General features: G+C 34.6%; 1 protein-coding gene across 1 annotated transcript; it reads right to left on the reverse strand.

The window, feature by feature from the left end:
• Positions 1-12,290: 12,290 nt before the first annotated feature.
• Positions 12,291-19,331, reverse strand: LOC132045332 (probable serine/threonine-protein kinase At1g54610). The gene is made up of 8 exons (XM_059435885.1): positions 17,914-19,331; positions 15,644-15,928; positions 15,213-15,530; positions 14,849-15,076; positions 14,471-14,571; positions 14,196-14,310; positions 12,828-13,298; positions 12,291-12,743 (listed from the first exon to the last, which is right to left on the reverse strand). The coding sequence occupies exons 1-8, from the start codon at positions 18,295-18,297 to the stop codon at positions 12,537-12,539; spliced, it is 2,109 nt and encodes a 702-aa protein (XP_059291868.1). The 5' UTR covers positions 18,298-19,331; the 3' UTR covers positions 12,291-12,536.
• Between the last annotated feature and the right edge of the window lie 1,969 nt (positions 19,332-21,300).

Below are 21,300 nucleotides of genomic sequence, written 5' to 3' on the forward strand. Positions count from 1 at the left end.
TTATTCACTTTTTCCCAAAAAAAAAAAACCCTTTATTTGAAAATCAGCCTTTGATCATGAAAATTTTAAAAACAATTAGCCCTCGTTTGGCCATGAGAATTATTCACTTTATTCCGGAATTTTTTTTCACTTTTTTGAATAGGCGTTTAACCATGAAAATTCAAATTGAAGTTGTATTCGAATATACCAAAAATTCAAAAAACTTGTTTTTTAAAAAGTTTTTACTTTTTTCAACTATATTTCACCAAAAACTACAATTTCAAAAACTATGGTCAAACACAACTCCAACTCCAAAATTCCAAAAAAAATGAATTTTTTTTTTATATGTATGGACAAACGAGGCCTTAAAATCTTGTTTTCACTTTTTTTCACTTTCAGTAGAACACATTATTAATTTGTAAAAACTATAATCAAACACAAATCCATCCTCAACTCTAATGTCAAAAATTCCAAATAAAGTGAAAAATATTTGGTTCGTAAGGCCAAACGCCTACTAAAGATATCATTTATTAAAATCTAAAATTAGTTTTAAGTCAAATCACTGATTATAGCATTTCAAAGGGATCAGTTTAATGGATTGAAAATGGGTTTTCTCAGTTTCAACTTCAGATTTGACAAACTCCATGAAAATGACAGCTCAATAGACAATACCCAGATATCATTGTTTAATGTAAAGTACAAAAAATTAACTATGGCGATCATAATAGAACCGACCCAATTACTTTGGAATTGATACGTAACTAATCAATTGAATAGATACTCAAATTACAATACAAACAATTTATTGGCTTTATATATATTGGGTAGACAGTGACAGATCAAAGATTTTCATTTAGGGATCGGAAAAGGGCCAAAATTACTCGTGAACTTTGAGAAATAATTCATCCATACCATTCGTTTTATTTTAGGGATAATTATCACGTTATATTATGGGGTCAATTATCTCTTTATGTCTAACGTTATGCGTGGCATCACCCAACCCTTCAAAATTATTTCCCCTCAAATAATTTTTTAACCACTAAAATAATCCAACCCAACCCGATTTTTTTTTCGCCCAAGGGTTAATGGGTTGGTAAAATATCGATTTGGAAATTTGGAAAAAAAAATTTTCAAGTCGGGTTGGGTTATTTTAGTGGGTAAAAAATCATTTGAGGGGAAAATAATTTTGAAGGGTGGGATGATCTTAGCGTGTATGTTAGACGTAAAGTATAATTGGACCCATAGTATCTTGACAAGGGTATAATTATTACGTAAGATATAACAGTAAGGATATAATTTATTAAAAGTATAACGAAAGATTCGAATGGTATTTAAAAGTTGAGGGGGTAATTTTGACCCTTTTTCGTTTAGGGATTCTGAAAAAGCAACCAAAATTAAATATAAAAAATACGTTGTCGATGGGAATAGAATCTAGGACGCTAGAGATAATTTTAAACACATTGAACTGCTTGAGCTAATCTTTTGCATTTATTCAGGTTATTCAAAAGTTAATATATATACATAAACACAGTAAAACTATCCTATCTATGCACAATAATTTTTTGCCAAGGATGCTCGGGTGAACAGCTCGGCGCCCTTTAAATCCGCTAACAGATGAGTAGTGATTGATTTTTGTGGCGCATTGTAAAATAACGTGTGCAAAGGAGAATCAAACACTGAAGAAATGAGCTGTTATTCCAAACTTTCAACAGACTGAATCTTTGATTAATTGGGCGGCTGTTCATGATAATACAAACCAAACCATCAGTTTTTTTTTTTTGGCATAGACGAGTAGAAATACGGTACAGTGGAAGAGAGCGCCAAAAGATTCCGCCATAAATTCAGAAGCATTTTTGTATAGCATTGAGAAAGAGACAAAAATCTCTTGTTTAATCTTGAAGTAAACATTTTTAACACTCACAACGGAATAAATACTGTATTTACCTTGTTCTATCCATTTCTATGTGGTATTATTTATTTATAAGTTCGTTTAAAAAAATGTGAAAATAATTTAATTCAAAAAAACAATTATTTTATTTTTTAATGAGAAATTTTCATAGTTAAACAAATTTTATTAAATGTTTAAGATCGTAAATTTTAAAAGTTTTATATCATACAAATCTTATGACATATTTATGTCTATAATTTTTTAAAATGTTTAAAAAAAGCTATATTTGCACATAAATTGAAACACGAGATAGTAATTTATCAAAACACTAAATATAATATATTAAGCACCAACAACAGCAACAACAACATACCCAGTATAATCCCATCATGTCAGGTCTAGGGAGGGTAGAGTGTACGCAGACCGTTTTCGATAAATCCTTGGCTCAAGAGAAGGTGCCATTACAACAGTAATACTCCCTCAGTCCCATAATAAGTGTCACCTTAACCAAAAATACGCATATTAAGAAACCAATGATGAAGTGTAAAGTTTATCAAATTACCCTTATGTAAAAAAAATATTTTTTTCCTCCTGATGATTAGAGCATGCACAAATAGTCAATCTTTTGACATTGAGAATTCAACCATCATTATTTAGAGTACTACTACTTCTTTTGCCTCATACTAATCCTATTTTCCATAGGCCAAAACTTTCATTTTCACGTGAAACCTAAAATTTGATATTGTGAATCCAACTTTTGGCCTTGAATAAAGAAACTTGTCATTTTTTGTCCAAGGGCAAAGATGGAAAAAACTAGTCAATATATGCATTGGTAACCTAAGATGACACTTATTATGGGAAAAAAATTTGGCTAAGGTGACATTTTGTGGGACAGGGGGAGTAATAGATAGTAATAGCAACATATAGTAAGATAAATGCAGTGAAAGAAACAATCATCTTGTATTAGAGATTTAAAAAATAAGCAAATGAACAACAATAATAATACTTCTAATACGGAAAAGAAAGGGGCCTTTCCTTTCCAGCTTAGGTGGAAGGCGAAGAAGGCCTCCTTCCGGGGGGGCCACCTACTATACCTCTACCCTGATACTCGACCTTGACGGCCTCCTATTAAGGGTTATGTCCTCGGTAAGTTGAAAAAATATGCTTATATCAAGCGTGTAACACCTGAATTTATATAGTACTCCAATAATTAGTGTAGTTTATACTAGTGGTAGAAAATTCTAAGAATTATTTGTTTTATTTTTCAAGAAACATACACTTGTTTAAGCTGTTATTATGTTTGCTTTATGACATGATAGAAGATCTATCAAAACGGGCTGGCCCAGCCCATTCGGGCTAGCCCACGCGGCTTTGGAATTTGACGGGGCAGGTCGGGCTAGCCCAACCCATCACTATGTGGCTACGGGCCTAGTCTGGCCAGCCCACCTATTTTATAAAATATTTTCATAATTCTTTAATTTAAATTCTAATATAAAAATCTTTGACATAAATATTTACATTACTACTTGCTAACCAAGTCTGAAATCCACAAATAAAATTATTCTAATAGTGCTTATTAAGTTTGGCTTCACGTACATTTGATTGTATGGCTTCGTTATGAAATCTCTACCATTCAATGCAAATATTTTTTGTACAACTGAACAAGAAAACAATCTTGTGGACCAAACCTTCTGTGAAACTGAATAACTTTTGAAATTGTTAACACTTAACATATTAATAACTGATATCACTAGAACCAAATAGAGATATTAATAGCAAACTAAACAGTTATGAGTAGCAATACAACTAGCTAAATAGGAATATTAACCTAAATAGGAATATTAACCTAACTTTGTTCCAATAGATCTCAATAAAACGCAAAAGAAAATGACAATATTTCATCCTTCTAAAGTACAAATAAACTTATCAAAGAAACTTCTATGACACTTATGACGTATCCAGTACCAGTAGGAGCGGAGCTAGGTGGAGGGAAGGGGGTCCCCCTTCGTCGGAAAATTACGCCGTATATCTAAGGTCGAATTTGAGTTTTGTCGAAATGTACACTATAATGAACCCCCTTGATACAACTGAGAAGCTTAGCTCAGCGGTCAAGGGGGTTCAAATTGACCCTAACGCCACGTGGTCGATCCCCGATAGAGCACTAAGAATCCTTCATCTTTCAAATAATGGAGCTCATTCGGTCCTAACTATTCTATCTACAACTAACAATGTATACGGTAAAAATCGGGTCAATGTGTGACCGGTGAGACCGGAGCCGAGGATAAGTCCAAACGAGCATGAGCATGTTCGATCTTTTCTCCACATCGGGGGTGTCGTACCGGATGTAATTGACCCGAGACAAGATAAGCGTGTCCGTTGGTCCGAATAGACCGAGCCTAAATCATCGTATCCATTGGTCCGAATAGACCGAGCCTAAATCAGCGTGTCCGTTGGTCCGAATAACCGGTTGTGAGGTTGCCACGCGTCATGAAACCGTTCCGTCATTTGCGCTGACGACCGTACGGGTGTCAGACTCGGTCTAAATCAGCGTGTCCGTTGGTCCGGATAACCAGTTGTGAGGTTGCCACGCGTCATGAAACCGTTCCGTCATTTGCGCTGATGACCGTACGGATCAACCTTATCTTTTTAGGATTTTTTATTCATAAAGGCTTTTGTATTGTATCCATGGCCCATGAAGCATACCTATAAATAGAGGACATTCCTCCCCTTTTTTATGTTAGATCCCTCTTCATATCACAATATTGTAATCATCAAATATATAAAAGCTCTCTCTCAAAGATATTGATCCGGATTTTGTGGCGTTCTTCCTTAGCTTGCTTATCCTTTCAATATTACTTAATATATTTGACATAAATCATCAATCACAGTACACATACATATAGCACAAACACGTATTCATAAAGATATAACTACAAACAAATCCATTGACACTTCACACCAACCAAATAGATTAAAGTTCATCCACATATCCTATACCTCACTTACAAATCTAATTGTTACCCGAAATTCGAGGTTAACAAACAATATATTCCACCTTCCATTAAAGTTCATATTCTCTAGAAAAAGGAAAAAAAAAGAAAAATTAATTGCTCAGCTAGCTCTTCCGAGTTGGTCTTTTTGTTTTTAACTTTTTAAAGTTGTTGCAAACAAGGCTTCATCAACTTTTAAAATTCATCATTATAAAATAATAAAGGCTTTATCAACTTAAAAAATCTGGGCACATAAGATTTTGCAAATTGATTCTGAATGTGGTTACTTTTACGCTATTGTTAAAAGGAAATCTCTTTGAATTATATTGAATGGTTAATCTTATCGACATGACGCATTTGTGGAGTACTTTTCCTATTTATTTATTTTTTATTGGGTATTGCATTATAATATTAGAAATTCAATTCTTACATATTTTTTAGAAACCTTGGCTATTTTCAAAGTAATATATAGGGATAAGGCGCGTTACCCCCCGACTATCACCCGATTTCTACGACACACATTACCTTTCCTGGGTCCTATTACCCCTAAACTTATTTAAAACGGAATAATTACCCCCAAACGATACCCACTCGTATGGGAGAGTGACATACACTCTCCTTGCCACATGTGTATTTATTTGTTTTCTTTTTTTTTTTTTAATTTTTTCAGCTTACGTGTCAATTTTTTTTAAAATAAAAATAAAAAACTGAATTTTCATTCAAAAAAAATGAGCTTTAAAACCCGTCTTTTTTTTAATTTGAAAATTTTATTTTTTTTAAACCCATTTAAAAAAAAAAAAAAAACTAAAAACATGGATTAAAAACTGATTTTTTTTTAAAAAAAAAGGATTTTTAAAACCCTTTTAAAAAAAAAATTGAAAATTTGTTTTTTTTTTTTAAACCCGTTTTTGAAAAAGAAAAAAAAACTGAAAAATGATTTTTTTTTAAATATGGAAAAATGGATTTGTTAAAAATATGGAAAACTTGATTATTTTTTAAAATGTCTTAAAAAATCTTGATTTTCATGATTTCATTTTCTTAGGACACTTTTATTTTTCAAATAAAATCCGGAAAAGTGTTTTTCTTGCCAAAATGTGAAAAAAGCTGAATTTTTATAAAATTTTGAAAAAATTAATTATTTTCTTAACATGTGGAAAACCCGTTTTTTAAAACTAAATGTGGAAGACTAGATTTATTTTCAAATTTTAAGAAAATGCAGATTTTTAAGAAAAAAAAATTAATTTTTCCACTTTTTTATGTTTCTCACTCTCTCAAAGAGAGTGAAACACACTCTCTTTGCCACATCGGCGTTTAGGGGTAATTATTCCGTTTTAAATAAGTTTAGGGGGGTAATCGGGCCCAGGGAAAGATAAGGTGTGTCGTAGCAAATTCGAGTATAGTTCAGGGGGGTAATGGTGCCTTATCCCTAATATATAATTGAAAGGAAACTTATTCGAAAGAAAAAAAAAAAGAGTTTAAAATAAAGTAGAACACTGCAAATTGACAAGGAAAAAAATAAGAAATTTTAAGAAGAGCTCTACAGAGCAGGGCAAAAGTAGGAAGAAATGTTATATGGGGCATGACAATGCGAGTTAAAATTAGCGGGTTAAGGTTAGTCTTGCCCTTCGCTGCCTCGCGTTGTTTTTTATCCTTTAATTTTCGCGTGCTTACTTCTTCATATTCTGAACCCCCTTGGTGAAAATTCTGCCTCCGCCACTGGACACCAGCACATCATCTTCATTAAGCACATCTGAATTTGCTTATGATAAGGTTGTCTTAACATATTCACTTTCTTTCTATTTATTTTTATTTTTTGTTAAATTTTTTATTTGGCCCACGGGCCAGCCCAACCCTCGCGCTCTCAAGCCCACGGCCATCGGGCTTACTCGGGTCGGGCTAAAAGGCCTCGTTCTTAAATGAGCTCCAAAAATTGGGCAATTCGCAGAATTGCCCTTCGTTTGGGGTGGTCTTTAAATTTTGCCCCTCATATTTGAAATCTTTAAATTTTGCCCTTCGGCTAAAACCCATAGGTTCCAGGTTCGAACCCACGCGCAGTCAAAATTTTAAAAAAAATTCGCAAGGCAAGTTTAAATTTCGCTATGCCCCCAGCATACACTTGTGAAGGAATTACCAAAGTTATACGGACCCGCATACTTATGCCTTTACGGCGTATTTGGCATAAGTATGCGAATCCTAAGATAAAAGTTTGCCCATTAAAAGTATGCCCCCACCGCATACTTATGCCTTATGAGACTTGGCATAAGTATCGGGTCCGACATAACTTTGATAATTCCTTCACAAATTATGCGGGTCCGCATAAAAGTTTGCCCATTAAAAGTATGCCCCCACGGCGTAACTTTGTGAAGGAATTATCAAAGTTATGCGGGACCGCAGAGATACTTATGCCAAGTCTCCATAAGGCATGAGTATGCGGGGTCCGGCATAAAATGTGTAATTCCTTAACAAAAGTATGCGGGTCCGCATACACGCGACCCCAAAACCTTGTCTTGCAATTTTTTTAATTTATGCTTGAGCGGGGGCCGAACTCGAACCTCATTATTCGGCGCAAAAGCTCAAAGTTGCAACGCGAAGGGCAAAAATTAAAGACTAAAGAATATGAGGGGCATAATTTAAAGACCACAAATATGAGGGGCAAAATTTAAAGACCACCCCAAAAGAAGGGCACTCCGCGCAAAAAAATGCCAAAAATTTAAGCACAACCTCAGCAAATCATGGGCTGGATTGGGTCGGCCCACAGGCCTTAGCCCACATTGACAGCTCTACATGATAGTATAAATTTTTTTTTTTTTTTAACGGTCAGTTATACAACTTAATGGCTTAAGTTCTGAAAGTTTTTAGAATAGCATTTAATTAAAATCGTCTAGTTATTTAACCGGCAGTAATAAGGTATTTTATTGTTTGTTTGCCAACTAACAATTACTCCAGACCATCATTTGTAGTCAATTTTAAATAACCTAATTCTAAAAAACAAATTATTCTATCAAAGCGAGAATGTGTTTACATTACCCATCGATAGTGTTCATTTTTTAAGCGTATATGACTTAAACTGTTTTAATATTATATTTTCAAGATAATTGTGGATTGGTAAATGGTGTGTCAGCCATGGTTTTGCATTTGATATGTTGGTCCAATTGATTGACATTTTTTATTCATGAACACACACCCTCTAACTTGTAACCACCTATATCAACGTTATTGCACCTGTAACAGGTTCATTTAACTTTGATATGATTTTCCAGATTGGGGTGCCATTTAAAGTATATACTAATATTCCATATGAAATAAACTAGTTTTTGTTTTTCTTTTAAGGAAATAAAATTTGATGGTCGGCACTCATATAATTCCATTTTGAAGAAAATATTGGTCAATGCCAATTGGCTTTGCCCTAATAAAGACAACTTTCAGTAGGTCTCTGATACAAAACATTATTCTGACCCGATAGAGTTGATTACTTGTTTATGTTGAGTGTTACATTATGTGGCAGATTTCATAGGCTAGAAATGTTGGGTGTTTTAATTTAAAAAAAATGTTTGATAACTGACTAATTGTTATAAATATTATTTATTATTGTGAATATCTATCTTTAGGAGAAATATTAGGATTAGTGACTTGGATTGATCGCTTTTTCCTATAAATATAGAAGTTCGTTCATTTGTAAATCAATCCCTGGAAATAAAGAATTCTCCTCTCTTCTTTCTTTCTCTGCAATGTTCTTCTTCTAGTTTTATTTATTTTATAATACGTTATCAGCACAAGTCTCTAACCAATTTAGATATCTACTTCAATCGGGTGAGTTAGACCATTTTCTTTCGAATACAGAAGCCATACAGGTATGAACAATTTCTCCCTTACAAAAATAATACGGAGTAACATAATTCATGGGATACTTTGAGTTCTTTTTAATTTTGTTTAAATCAGTAGTCACACTCATATATTATGTAATCACCATAATTTCTATATTACACGGATAAGCATGTGATGGTTACAGATTACTTGTTAATTGATTTGCATCAATAAAATATGAAAATAAGTAATCATCAGTAAACTTAAGTAAATGAGATTATGCTATCAATTTTCGGACAATGATAGAGCACAGAAAATTGTTTATTGGGCGGCTGTTTTGGACGAACTTTTTGCTGGCACTACAATCGTATTTACTGTTACTGCACAATTGGTTTCAACTCATTGTTATAAAAATTAGATTAACTATTAATTGAAAGGGAGAGGAAAAATCCCGGCGGGATTATATCTAGAATTTTGTAAATTCAATTTGAAAGAGTAGTATGATAACATGAGTGATTATATTTTACTTGTTTCATTGTAATTAAATTTGTTAATTATCGAAAGTGGTAATATTATTATCGGCTTGTGATTAATCGAAGATACGTTAGAGAAAAATTCACTTATTTATGTCTCGATTTGCTCCTGAAGTAGCAATATCTTAAAAGAGGTTGTAAGCTATTATAATTTGATATGCTTAAGACACACTCAGATGATTCTATTTCGTTCCTGAAGAATGAAATTTTTTGATAAATAAAAATACAAATCCATTCCCAGAAGTAAATGTGATGATAATTAGTAAAGATTATAAATACGGACGTGCGATTAGTTGTGAAGTTATCACGACTCACCTCCAGAAGAGGTAGAATAATTGAGAGAGAAAAAAATATTCTAAATATTTTATGATTTACTCCCGAAGTAGTAAACTCAGAATTTTGCTCCCGAAGTAGCAAATTTTGAACTCTACTATTGTCTTTACATGTCCATTTAATAATTGTTTATCTCTGACACCCGCAGTGTTTAAGTAAAATTTCTTTTATAATACCAGCGATATTTAAGCAATATTTGGTAGTACAAAATAAATGATCGAGGACTCCAGAAGAGCTAACTATTTATTTAGAAGATCATGACACCGGTATTAAAAGCTCCCGAAGAGCCTATATATTATTATGTCATTCGTTCTAGAATGTAATATACGAAGGTGTTATGATCGAAACACAAGTTGTAGTAAACCCGAAGTTTACTAAAGTAAATGGCTATCATATTGAAGCTATAAATGATTGGAGGATTAAATATCTTCGAAACCATATTGGGTAAGAAATATGTATGTGAATGGTTACCCTCTTTATTCTCCAAATTAGACTACACAAATATAAGCATGATGAAATCACATGTTACGTTAAACCAGAAGTTTATTGGTACAAAAAAAAAAAATCATGTCATAGTAAACCAGAAGTTTACTAAAACAAATAGCACATGACATGGTAAACTTGAAGTTTACTAGTATAAATAATTTTATTAGTCGGCATGGCCCGGTTTTGCCATCCCGATTCAAATATGATAGGCAGATTAAGTGTTTGACATCTATTGAAGAACTAGAAGATTCTTCAAGAATTTAATTTTTGTAAAAGTAAAAGGTGAATATGGGGCCGTTCACCTGTTATGTGATGTCTTAAATAGATGCATCGATAAGACGGTCACATGTGCGTTTATTGTCAACAGCTTGACATATGCAAAGTTACTTGCTCAAAATAATTGAGTTGAGAGCACAATTTTCGCATTATGTAATCAATATAAATCATCTTGTTAATCTTGTCGGTTTATATCAAAGTAATGTTTGGCATCGCCTCCAATAAATAGCTAAACCATTGCTTATGAGAACAAAGCTTCATATACTGGTCTGAGATATGATATATTGTATACAACATCACTTGTATGTTTCAGACCAATAAATTATGATAAATTCTCCCCTCACAATTGGTTCAGGGTTAGGAACCAGATATTTCCATCTAATAATATTTTATGTGTGGTATATAACTAATTAATCTAGCATGGTGCACAAAGATGGATTCCCCCAAAGAAGATGAGATATATGTTAGTTTTTCTAACATAAGGGGCAGAGAATAAGTAGCTAGGAAATATGTTGTGAATTATCATTAGTATGATCCTCATTCAAAAAGTAATTCAAGTTAAATGCTAGAAGCATTTGCTAACCCAAAATTAGTTTCATATTTCGCTGCAAAATGCTCCTACTAATATTAATGTACCTGAAGGACAAAATATACAACATGCATACAGCATGGTAGATCAATCGGTTTCAAATAAAATAATCCTTGAAAAGGGAGAGCAGCAAATGATCAATGATTGTTATAAGGAGGCAATGTGCTCTTGAAAAGCCTACGACATAACACTTCATGAAACCTCATGAGAGGTTTAGGTACCTAAAAATAATGGAAGTGATGAGATAGTTATGTCCTATTGCAAACCGATGCAAGAAAATATATCATCGACGATGTCTTTGGTACAATATAGCGCAATATTGTAAAAGATTGTGAGGATTTGAATTCTATGTCTGTAAAGCAGGCTAACATAGAGATTATTATCAAGTGAAATGACGCAGCTTGGTAAGCGTAAAGCTTATTGGACCTGCTGTCCAGACACCAGAAGATGTCACATCATTTATATGAATTACTTGACAGAATTATATGAAAATTCCTGAAGAATTTTAAATGCCTGAAGCATATACAAGTTGTAAAAATTTGTTCATAATTCTTATATGAATTAAGTTAAGCAAGGTGAATGCGATTTTATCACCTTAATGAATATTCATTGACTAAGGGCACAAATGACTCTATTTATCCTTACGTCTTTGTGGAAATCAAAATTTGTCATATCGTTGGTGCAAGTTGATGACTTGAATATTATTGAAACTCTTGAAGAGTTCTCAAAAGCAATATATTATCTGTTAAAATGAGAAACTTGCAGAATTTTTGGTCCTGAAGTGCCATATCTTTATGCAATTGATGCATTTATATATTTTGCTATGACTATGAGGAATTACAGTCATACGATGTTGTTCTACATAACAGTCAAATCATATAAAGATAACATATGTTTATAAAGCAAATCAAGAATGCACTTGGAGTGATTTCAACAAGTTTATATGCCGATGCAACTCTAACCAAAGACTGAAGATGTAGCAGCATATATAGGCCAAAGGACAAGGCATAATTCACCAAAGTTGTTCTTCACACACGATTCCAGAAGAGTGGTAAGCAAGTTTTGGCAGGCTTTGAATAGTGATAGGAGACTCCTTCAGGCTTCATTCCTATCGATCCCCAATTTAGTCTGTTGAGAAGGTCATGATCCCCAATCAAGTTAATTTTACGATGATAACTGAATTCACAATTAAGTAGATTTTACTAATATAATGTATATATAGAATCTCACGAACAATTTTTCCCAAGTTGGGTCGTAAATGATATAATGGGATCCTTCGTATACTTATAGGACCCGTTTGGACAAAAGATTATTTAAGTACTTGAACCTGTCACTCTTACACGGGCAGAATACAAGGAAAGCGCATACAGATGCAGATTGCTCAAGTATCTTAGTTGTGAAGGGTGGAGATGACTGCAAGAATGACTCGATGTCTAGAGAGAGTTGCATATTTTTAACAGCAGAAAACAAGGGAGATTTTCCTAATAAATTCTTCAACAAATGTGGCTTAAAAACGCCCCGTGCTATCCTTGCTTGAACAACCTCTATACAAACTCCCCTCACCCTTTTCAAATAACTCATTTTACAAGATAATACTAACTACTTATGATTTTTCTATAGTCTCGCTGTTCTTTAGCCGCTTTGCTCTCAGTTGAAGGTCAACGGCCAGAAACGAATAATGAATTGGCTGACAATTTGTTCCCTTCACTCTGAATTTTCTTTGCTTTTGCCTTGTCCAAGCGTGCCCGTCTTACAGCTTCTTGGATGTGGCGATCGTGATCTTTCAGCACTTGATCCATTTTGCCTGATGGAACTAGTAGTGGTCCAGAGTAGTGAATTTTGTGGCCTTTTGATCCATATCCCAGCTGGACATAAAAAGTGAGCAAATAAGACCACAAGGTCATAGGATTTGAAAGCATACAGAAAGAATATGTCGATAGGCTTCTTACAAGAACAGGATCATTGTTGCTGGTTCTACCGTCCTCATTTTGATGTGAGCTGGTGAGTGCATGATTTTTCTGCTCTTGTTTCATTGCGGAATGTGAAGCCTCTTTGAAGGACCCCGGAAACCTGGCTATAAGTTTCGGCACCTCCTGTTTGTGTGGACCCGACTTATCAGGCCGATCTTCAGAAAACATGCTTCTCCTTGCAGCGACTAGCCCGGACATAGCTGACAAATCCGCTACAGAAAGTTTTGGGGCATCATCCATATTCTTTCCAGCTTTTGCCCAAGCGGCTCGGTGAGCCAATGGCCCAGAATGGGAACCTCGCTTAAGCAGCTGCGCCTGAGGATCGTTGCTTGTTTCTTCCACAACCTGAGATGGTCTAGGAGGATCAATTGGAAAACCAGAGGCAACTTCTTCAGGATGAGAGTTGAACATCTCACTTCTGCTTTTTGAATTGGATTGACCATGTCTTTTCTGCAAAGGGTGCACCACATACAGAATTAACAAGAAATGTATTTTCAAGGTTTGAATGGCAAACCAAAGGATAGATGTGCGATTTCGATAACGCGAATACCAAAAGAAGGCATAAACTCGGAATGAAGCTATGATAGAAGTACACATTTACACACTTATGTTGTAGTCAACAGATTTATGGAATTGGTCAAGTGACCTATTTTAATATTTTGTAAAAACACGGGCTATTAAACTCTGAACAACACAAAACTTAAGCTAAAGAGAAGAGGAAAAAGGCTGCTGAAGATGCTAAATCTGTAGAGTACTGCTGTCTAAACAATGTCGGTGTACAATTATAATGTTTATCAATTGATCAACTGTCCGCTTCTATCCTCTCATGTTCTAAAGATTAAATGACTAGATGTCATATGCTCAACCTTCTTTTCCCTGACAAAAATTGACTGTTGCGACAAGCTGTTGAAGTGATACATGCTCTCTCTGTCGCATTTTATGGGGCACACTTTCTTTTTTAGTTTGTTCCAAAAAATTGCACCGTTCAATATTTCGAAACAGTTTAAATTTCTCATTTTACTTGGAGTTGGCGCCCACATAACGGATAGCTTGCTTGCCAAGCCATCCTGGCTTTCACTCCTCCAATTAGACCCTTAATGAGATGAGTTATAGCCACACACATGTCTATGGCTTGTTTTTAGACCACAAGTTTCAAAAGTCTTTTGTTTACTTAAACTCCTTTCACAGTCAAACACCGTCACATAAATTGGGATGGAGGGGGTAGTAATTTCATGGCGAAATAAGAAAAGATTCCAAAGTTACTTGATTTACTCAAGTCTGAGACTCAGAATGTGCAGTTCTACTCCATGACAGATCAATGTCAACAAACTTATATAAAAAATTTACCTGCATAGAGGAAACTAATTCAGCATTGGCTTCGGGTGCAGGAACTGCACGTGATTCCCTCGTTCCTCTCCTTTCTGGGTCATATCTATGACCCTTACCTCCAGCAGCCGCTTGCCTAAATAATTACAAAGCAGTGAGATTATCTATACATATACAAGAGCACATTAATAAGCACAATATCAATTATGTCTTAGTGCCCATTTGTTACTGACAATTCTGGAGCACATTAAAATAAAGAATGGGTAAATCATATTTATGTTTTCTGCTTCTTTTACCTTCGGGCTTCTTCATCTCGCACTTTTGCATCAAATTCCTTGCTCGGAGGATACTTGGGCAAGCTTGAAGGATTACAAGGAAGTGGCTTTGTTGTAAAGAACTGAAATAAGCAGGTTTTCTTTAGAAAGAAAAAAACAGGTTTCATAATGAATATTCGTTAATCATTGTCTAATCACGGCTATCGGGCTCCATAGCATAAAAAACAATAAACAAAATAGGTGATTGTAAAAAAAAATCAAGAAAAAGCACCAAGGAAGCGCCATCATCAATTAGTGTTTGAGCACAAATGACAGATCCCGAGATTGAAAGTCAACTGCTCCGATAAAGAGAATGTCCTAGTGATACGAAAAGATTTTCTCTTTCAAGAAACTTCATACCTCACTCTTCAAGGCAGAGGCTGAGGACCCACGATCAGCAGGATCTATGGAAAGTAAGGTTTCTATGAGTGCTAGAGCTGGTGCAGGGAACTCTTTAAATGTTTCCGCAACACAGCGCCTATAAGGTTGTTGGGGCTTGAAAATTGTTGCATGCGGCAACCTCGATTTCCTCCAGTACTCCTCAGAAGGTGATCCACACAGTTTGAATATCTTATGAAGCTGCTCAACCTACACCACAGATTATGCACTTTGAATTTATCAACATGCTAAGCTAGAATACAAGATCAATAGAGAGACAATCATACAAGTAATACAAGAGAAAATAACTACAGATAGGATAACAAAAGATTAACAAAGATTATACCTCTGTTCTTCCTGGCATTATTGGCTTGCCAGCATAAAGTTCTGCTAGTATGCAACCAGAGCTCCACAAATCGACAGCAGTCCCATAGTAAGTAGCACCAAGTAGCAGTTCAGGAGGTCGATACCAGAGAGTCACTACACGGCTAGTAAGAGGTTGGCTTTGATGTGGATCAAAAAAGCTTGCTAGACCAAAGTCAGCAATCTTTAATATGCCATTATTGTCAATTAAAAGGTTAGAGCCTTTTATATCACGATGTAAAACACCACGACTGTGACAATGATCAAGTCCGCGTAAAAGTTGTTGCATGTAACATTTGACCTACAAAAGACAAATATGATTTTCCACTTAGTTGGGCAAACATAACAAACCCTGGAAAAGAATTAATGAAATGAAAAAAGAAAGAGATACTGCAAGTGAATTCGAATGATTACCTGTGACTCAGTAAACCTAAGACCAGGATGTGACGCTAGCCCCGCCAGATCGTGCTCCATGTACTCAAATACAAGGTACAGGCTGCAAGACATCCTAGAAGTAACTAAACCTTCTAGTTTTATAATGTTTGGATGATCAAGCCTCCGTAATATGTGAATCTCCCTAGCCATGAACCGAACACTCTCAGGTTCTAGATTATCAAATCTCACTTTCTTCAAAGCAACGATCTTCCCTTGATCAAGATCACGAGCACGGTAAACATTGCTGTAGGTGCCCTGACCAATCTATGGAAAAAGGAAGCCATAATACCAAGTATAAAGTTAGCCTCGTTCACACATCAAGTATATCAAGAAGTAAACAGATCACAATATACCCTTTTTTTTAGCTAGTGTTACCACAAGAAAACAATTTTCTTTCAGTGCCCAAGATCATAAGAAATAAGATGCGCAAGTATATTTTATGAAGTTTACAAAAAAAATTATGAAGAAGAAGATGTGCTAGTATTATCCTTCTCATTCCCCATGTAGATCACACTGTTCGCATATATCAGAAACATACCAATAAGATTGTTTCATGACTGTGATCTAGATGTTAAAATTTATTGCTATGGACTATCTGGGTGTTACAACAACTGTCGTGAACCAGCTAAGCTTATGAGAGTAGGTAGCTTGTCAAACACAGGTACAACACCTCAAAATGAGCATGTGATAGTCCTGCAGAAAGACCGTGATCAAAATGTATAATGATCTAGAAAGAAAAAAAAAACAGAGAAGGAGCAAATTCCCGACGTGTCATTGGCCTTCATGACCGGAGGGATTGAAGAGTTAATGACTTTATAGGTTTGAAACGTATCTGGTCTCAATGGTTTCATGTAATATGCAAGCAAAAAGACATTAAAATTGGAAAGCAATAGTCCTAGATTAACTTGTTAAATACTATCTTCTTCACTGATACCATAATTCCAAGTAACAGAGAATATGCATCATCCAGAACTACCAATATTCTTTGTAAGGCTCCTGCATATATAATTGCAGGACGGAAAGCTAAAGCCAGCTTCTTGCATTCCGCAATCAAAGGGAAAATCAGCAGCCAATCGCTGGAATTCTTTTTTTTCTAGATAAGGAAATGCAAGTATTGCAGTACTGTGGCATTTTTCTAGGATTACCATCTGAAACCATATATTTAAAATTTAAAAGGAGAAGATGTGAATTGTTTCATGATATCTGAAACAACTGAAAGATCCGAATCCGACCGGCATAGCAGTGTTCTCTACATTGGGTCAAATGTAGCAAAACGGTGGAGAAACCAAATCAGGTCTATCCAAACCTAACGAATACATATACTAGTTCACAAAAGAAAGACATTTGAGACAAATCACTCGATCAATTAGCTTTGCCTCAATCCCAAACTAGATGGGGTCAGTTATGTTAATTGTGTACATTCTGCTTAGTTGGGCAAAGTACATTCCAATACATCCCTTGCCCATTTAACACTGCACATGGGTGCCGATGCAGTGCATGCCTAAGAGAGCCATCCCAGTGAATACAGTATTTGATTCGTGATATTTTGACAATTCCCTTCACTTCTTTTTGAACTTTGGATCAGCTATCCAAAACTCACATTATGAGGTCGAGGCTCGAACCACCAAGCGGGCAAAAGCGGGAAAACCACAATTGGCTCCTGGTAGAAAGGGTCTGGAGGAGTAGATTTACCATACTGGAAAAACAGATTAATTTCCCTATATTTATATCAGCACAAACTTGAGATAGGCTATATAATGCAAACAAAAAATTCAGCCCCAACTCTCTGCTTGTCAAAGTCCCACATCGGCTATGAATGGGGTAATTGAGCTAGCTTTGAGGTTGAGCTGCCCAAGGTTCATTTCTTAACATGGTATCAAAGCTAGACTAATTCCAATTCTTGGTTTACTCGATCTTGATCCCTGTGTTCTATTGTTCACGCCCCAGATGGGTAATTAGTCTCCTTATATGGTCCTGGACAATCCTAAACTCAGGAACTATTGAGGCTGAAGAGAAACATTTCCCCTTTTTGGACCATTAACACTTAGCAGAATGCCAGTATGAGTCAGTAAGGACAAATTTCATGAGTCGTCACCAAATCTCTACCAATGACATAGAAGTAAAGACTCACCTTTTTTGTGGGGAGAGAGAAAGAGACTATTATGTAACCATTATCATGAAATGTTTGAAGTTCAACTGTAGAATTAAAAATCAGAGACAAAAAAATAAAAAATAAAAAAGGAGCCTACTTTATCCAATTTCTCAAAAGAATCTGCTCTCCTGGGCACCCATCCTCTAATAGCTTCACCAGCAACAGCAGCAAGCCAAGGTGGCCATCCAGCAGCAACCTGTTCCCCTTCACTACTTTTAGGTAATATCCCAATTCCAAGATGATTGGTGGCAACAATAAAATCTTGCTTCTCTCTTTTCCTCTCATTTACTTGTTTATCAATCAACATTGCCTTTCCATCAATACTATCTAAACGATCTTTAACTCTATATACTTCTTCTCTTCTTGATGAACCACCAGCCCTTTGCCCTCTTAAACTTGCAGCACTTTTACTTGACAATCTCTCTCTTGGACTATCTCTACTGTCTTCAATGGCAGATGGCTTACCACAAATACAACCCATTACAAAATACCAAACTAAAAAAGCACCCAAACACTTCAACCCCACCTCTAAAAATCACATCTTTTCACCATACCCCTCCTCATTTTCAACAAAACACCACTTCCAATTACTACAGGACAACCAATTATCAAAATTTAAAGAATCCCACTTCCCAAAATCACTTTTTTTTCACCAATACCCCTCTTCATTTTCAACAAACACACAACTTCACAATTACTACACAACATCCAATTATCAAAATTAAAAGAACCCCACTTCCCAAAATCAAATATTTTCACCAATAAACCTACACTCACTTACCAATATCAAAGCAACCAATTTTAACAAGAACATTAGACTTCAGTAAACCAAGAAAACAGTTGATATACACAGAGTATAACCAATTATCAAAAACCAAAGAAACCCCACCTCCCAAAATCACATCTTCATTCCAATAAACCTAAAACCAACTTCAACAAGAACATTAAGCTCATACATCGCCAGTCTCCCAATGTTTCAGAAAACCAAGAAAACAGTTGATATCAACCAATTATCAAAAATCAAAGAAACCCCACTTCCCAAAATCACATCTTTTTTCCAATAAACCTAAAACCAACTTTAACAAGAACATTTGACTCATACATGACCAGTCTCACAAAACCAAGAAAACAGTTAATATACACAAGAGTACAAATGTACAGCCACTAAAATAAGTGAAATTATGCAACTGTTCAAAACAGTTGAGCTAGAAATGTGTAGTTGAGTGGAGGAGAAAGCATGGTTGTGGATCTAGGGCAAGGAAGGATTGAGTTTAGTGAATACATACACAAAAGAGAGAGATAAAGAGAGATTAATTTTGAGAAAAAAGGGTGTTTTTACAGAAAGAAATATTGTTAGGTGGATATATTATATATTCTGACTGCCGAAGAGCAGCTTTTTTAATAAATATACACTACACAGTACTCAGTATGTGTGTGTGAGAAAACAGAGAAAGGAAGCTGGGAAGACCAATGTTGTTCCGTTGTGACATTCTTAACAATGTTGAAAACCACGCGCATATTAAAACAAAGAAGCTACCAGCTTATATTTAAGTTACATTTCTTATTTGGCTCTTATGACTCCACCCTAAATCACCTCCTATATTTTAATGACTCCCTCCATTTCAAAATATTTGTCTGTTTTGATTAGACACGCAGTTCAGAAGAGTTAAAAAAAAAATTGGATTTTGTTTTCTTAAATTAAAAATATATAGAATATATTAAAATACGCTTTAATTTTGTGATCTTAAGGATGTCATGTGAAAAGTTGCATTTAAAGATTGTCGAAAGTAAAGACACGCTCTTTCTGAAACACACTAAAAATGAAAGAAAGATAAACATTTTGAAACAGGGAGTATCTTTTTCTCTGATTCGGTTTGTACGCATTTTAAATAATTTTATAAAATACTTGTTAGTTTTCATACCGTATAGATATCGGGAAACTCGATTCGCGAGACTTGGACATATGAATATATGTCGGTAGTGTTTTTATTTCGAAAATTTTGAAATTTAATCTCAAGACTTCATCGGAGTATGTTTTAACTCACTTCATTAACTATTAGGCACATACTTGACTCAGTCATCTTCTATTTAAATTAAAAATGTGGATAGCATGACACCGTAAAATGAGGATTAACACAATAATATTAATTAAGTTTAGGTCTCAAACAAATTAAGTCAACATATTAAAGGATTAATGTGGCATTATATTACTTTTTTACCTGCAATGTTAAGGTTTAATCTAGCGTATGTTAGTGCTTTACTTATCTTCATTATTAAAACTACTTGTTAAAATGCACTTATCACAATGAGATAACCCTTTTATGTTTATATTAGAGAAATTCGGCCAAAATAATCTGTTTAATGTAATGCAGATATGTAGAAATTGAGCTACTAGACTGTTAAAGATGCTCCTAATACAAAATGTTAAATTACTTTGAACTCCATTCTTCTTTTGGCATAACATTAAGAGCTCGTTTGGTACGAGGGATAGGAATAAATAATCTAGAGATTAAATTTGAGATGAGTTTATCCCACATTTAATTGGGATAAAATCACATAAATTGTCGAAATTATAGTATTATTTTATCGTGGAGATGATCGTATAACCAATCCCATGATAAATAATCATGTGATAAACTTGTTCCCAACCAAACGACCCCTAAAGAAACCAGTACACCGTATGCATCCATGCATCATTAGTGTTAGATGAAAGTTCAATATTTACTCAACAGTCATAAATGTTAGTAGTATTTGGTAACTTTTAAACTTTACTTATCTATTTATTTTTCACTATTTATATCATCTTCTTACTTGTTTAGACTATATATACGAAAATATTACATGCAAATTCATCAACTTATTATATTATATTATCTAATATATAATTTCTATTATATATAAGCGGCTAAGGGGATACGAACACAGTTGCTCCAACTTATACCAAGAAATTTCACGAATTTGTACACGCGATGAATGTTGTACCATAAGCCTATATCCATGACACTTTATCCAATTATTTTTTTTTAGCCCGACATATGTCATAGAGATTTTAATATTTATTAAAACTCATGTATAGACGTATGCACTTCAATTTTAATTCTCCGACACATTTATTTCCTCCGTACACTTTTATTTGTTTATTTTTGACTTTTCACGCTCTTACTGGATATTTATTCTCTTACCTTTACTTGTTCACTTTTGACTTTTCACGTTTTTGCTAAATATTTATTCTCTTCTCATGTACACATGTATGCACTTCAATTTTAATTATCCGACACATATTTATTTTCTCCGTGCACTTTTCGTTCACTTTAACTTTTCACGTTATTTAAGAATTAATAAAAAAGTCTCCCTCCGTCCCATATTTCTTGCCACATTATATTCCCTTCGTCATGTGTGTACGTATACTTCAATGTTAATTTTCCAACACATTTATTTATCCGTGCACTTTACTTGTTCGCTTTTGACTTTTCACGTTCTTGCT

The sequence above is a fragment of the Lycium ferocissimum genome, unplaced genomic scaffold (assembly GCF_029784015.1).
Source record: "Lycium ferocissimum isolate CSIRO_LF1 unplaced genomic scaffold, AGI_CSIRO_Lferr_CH_V1 ctg6520, whole genome shotgun sequence".
NCBI lineage: Eukaryota > Viridiplantae > Streptophyta > Magnoliopsida > Solanales > Solanaceae > Lycium > Lycium ferocissimum.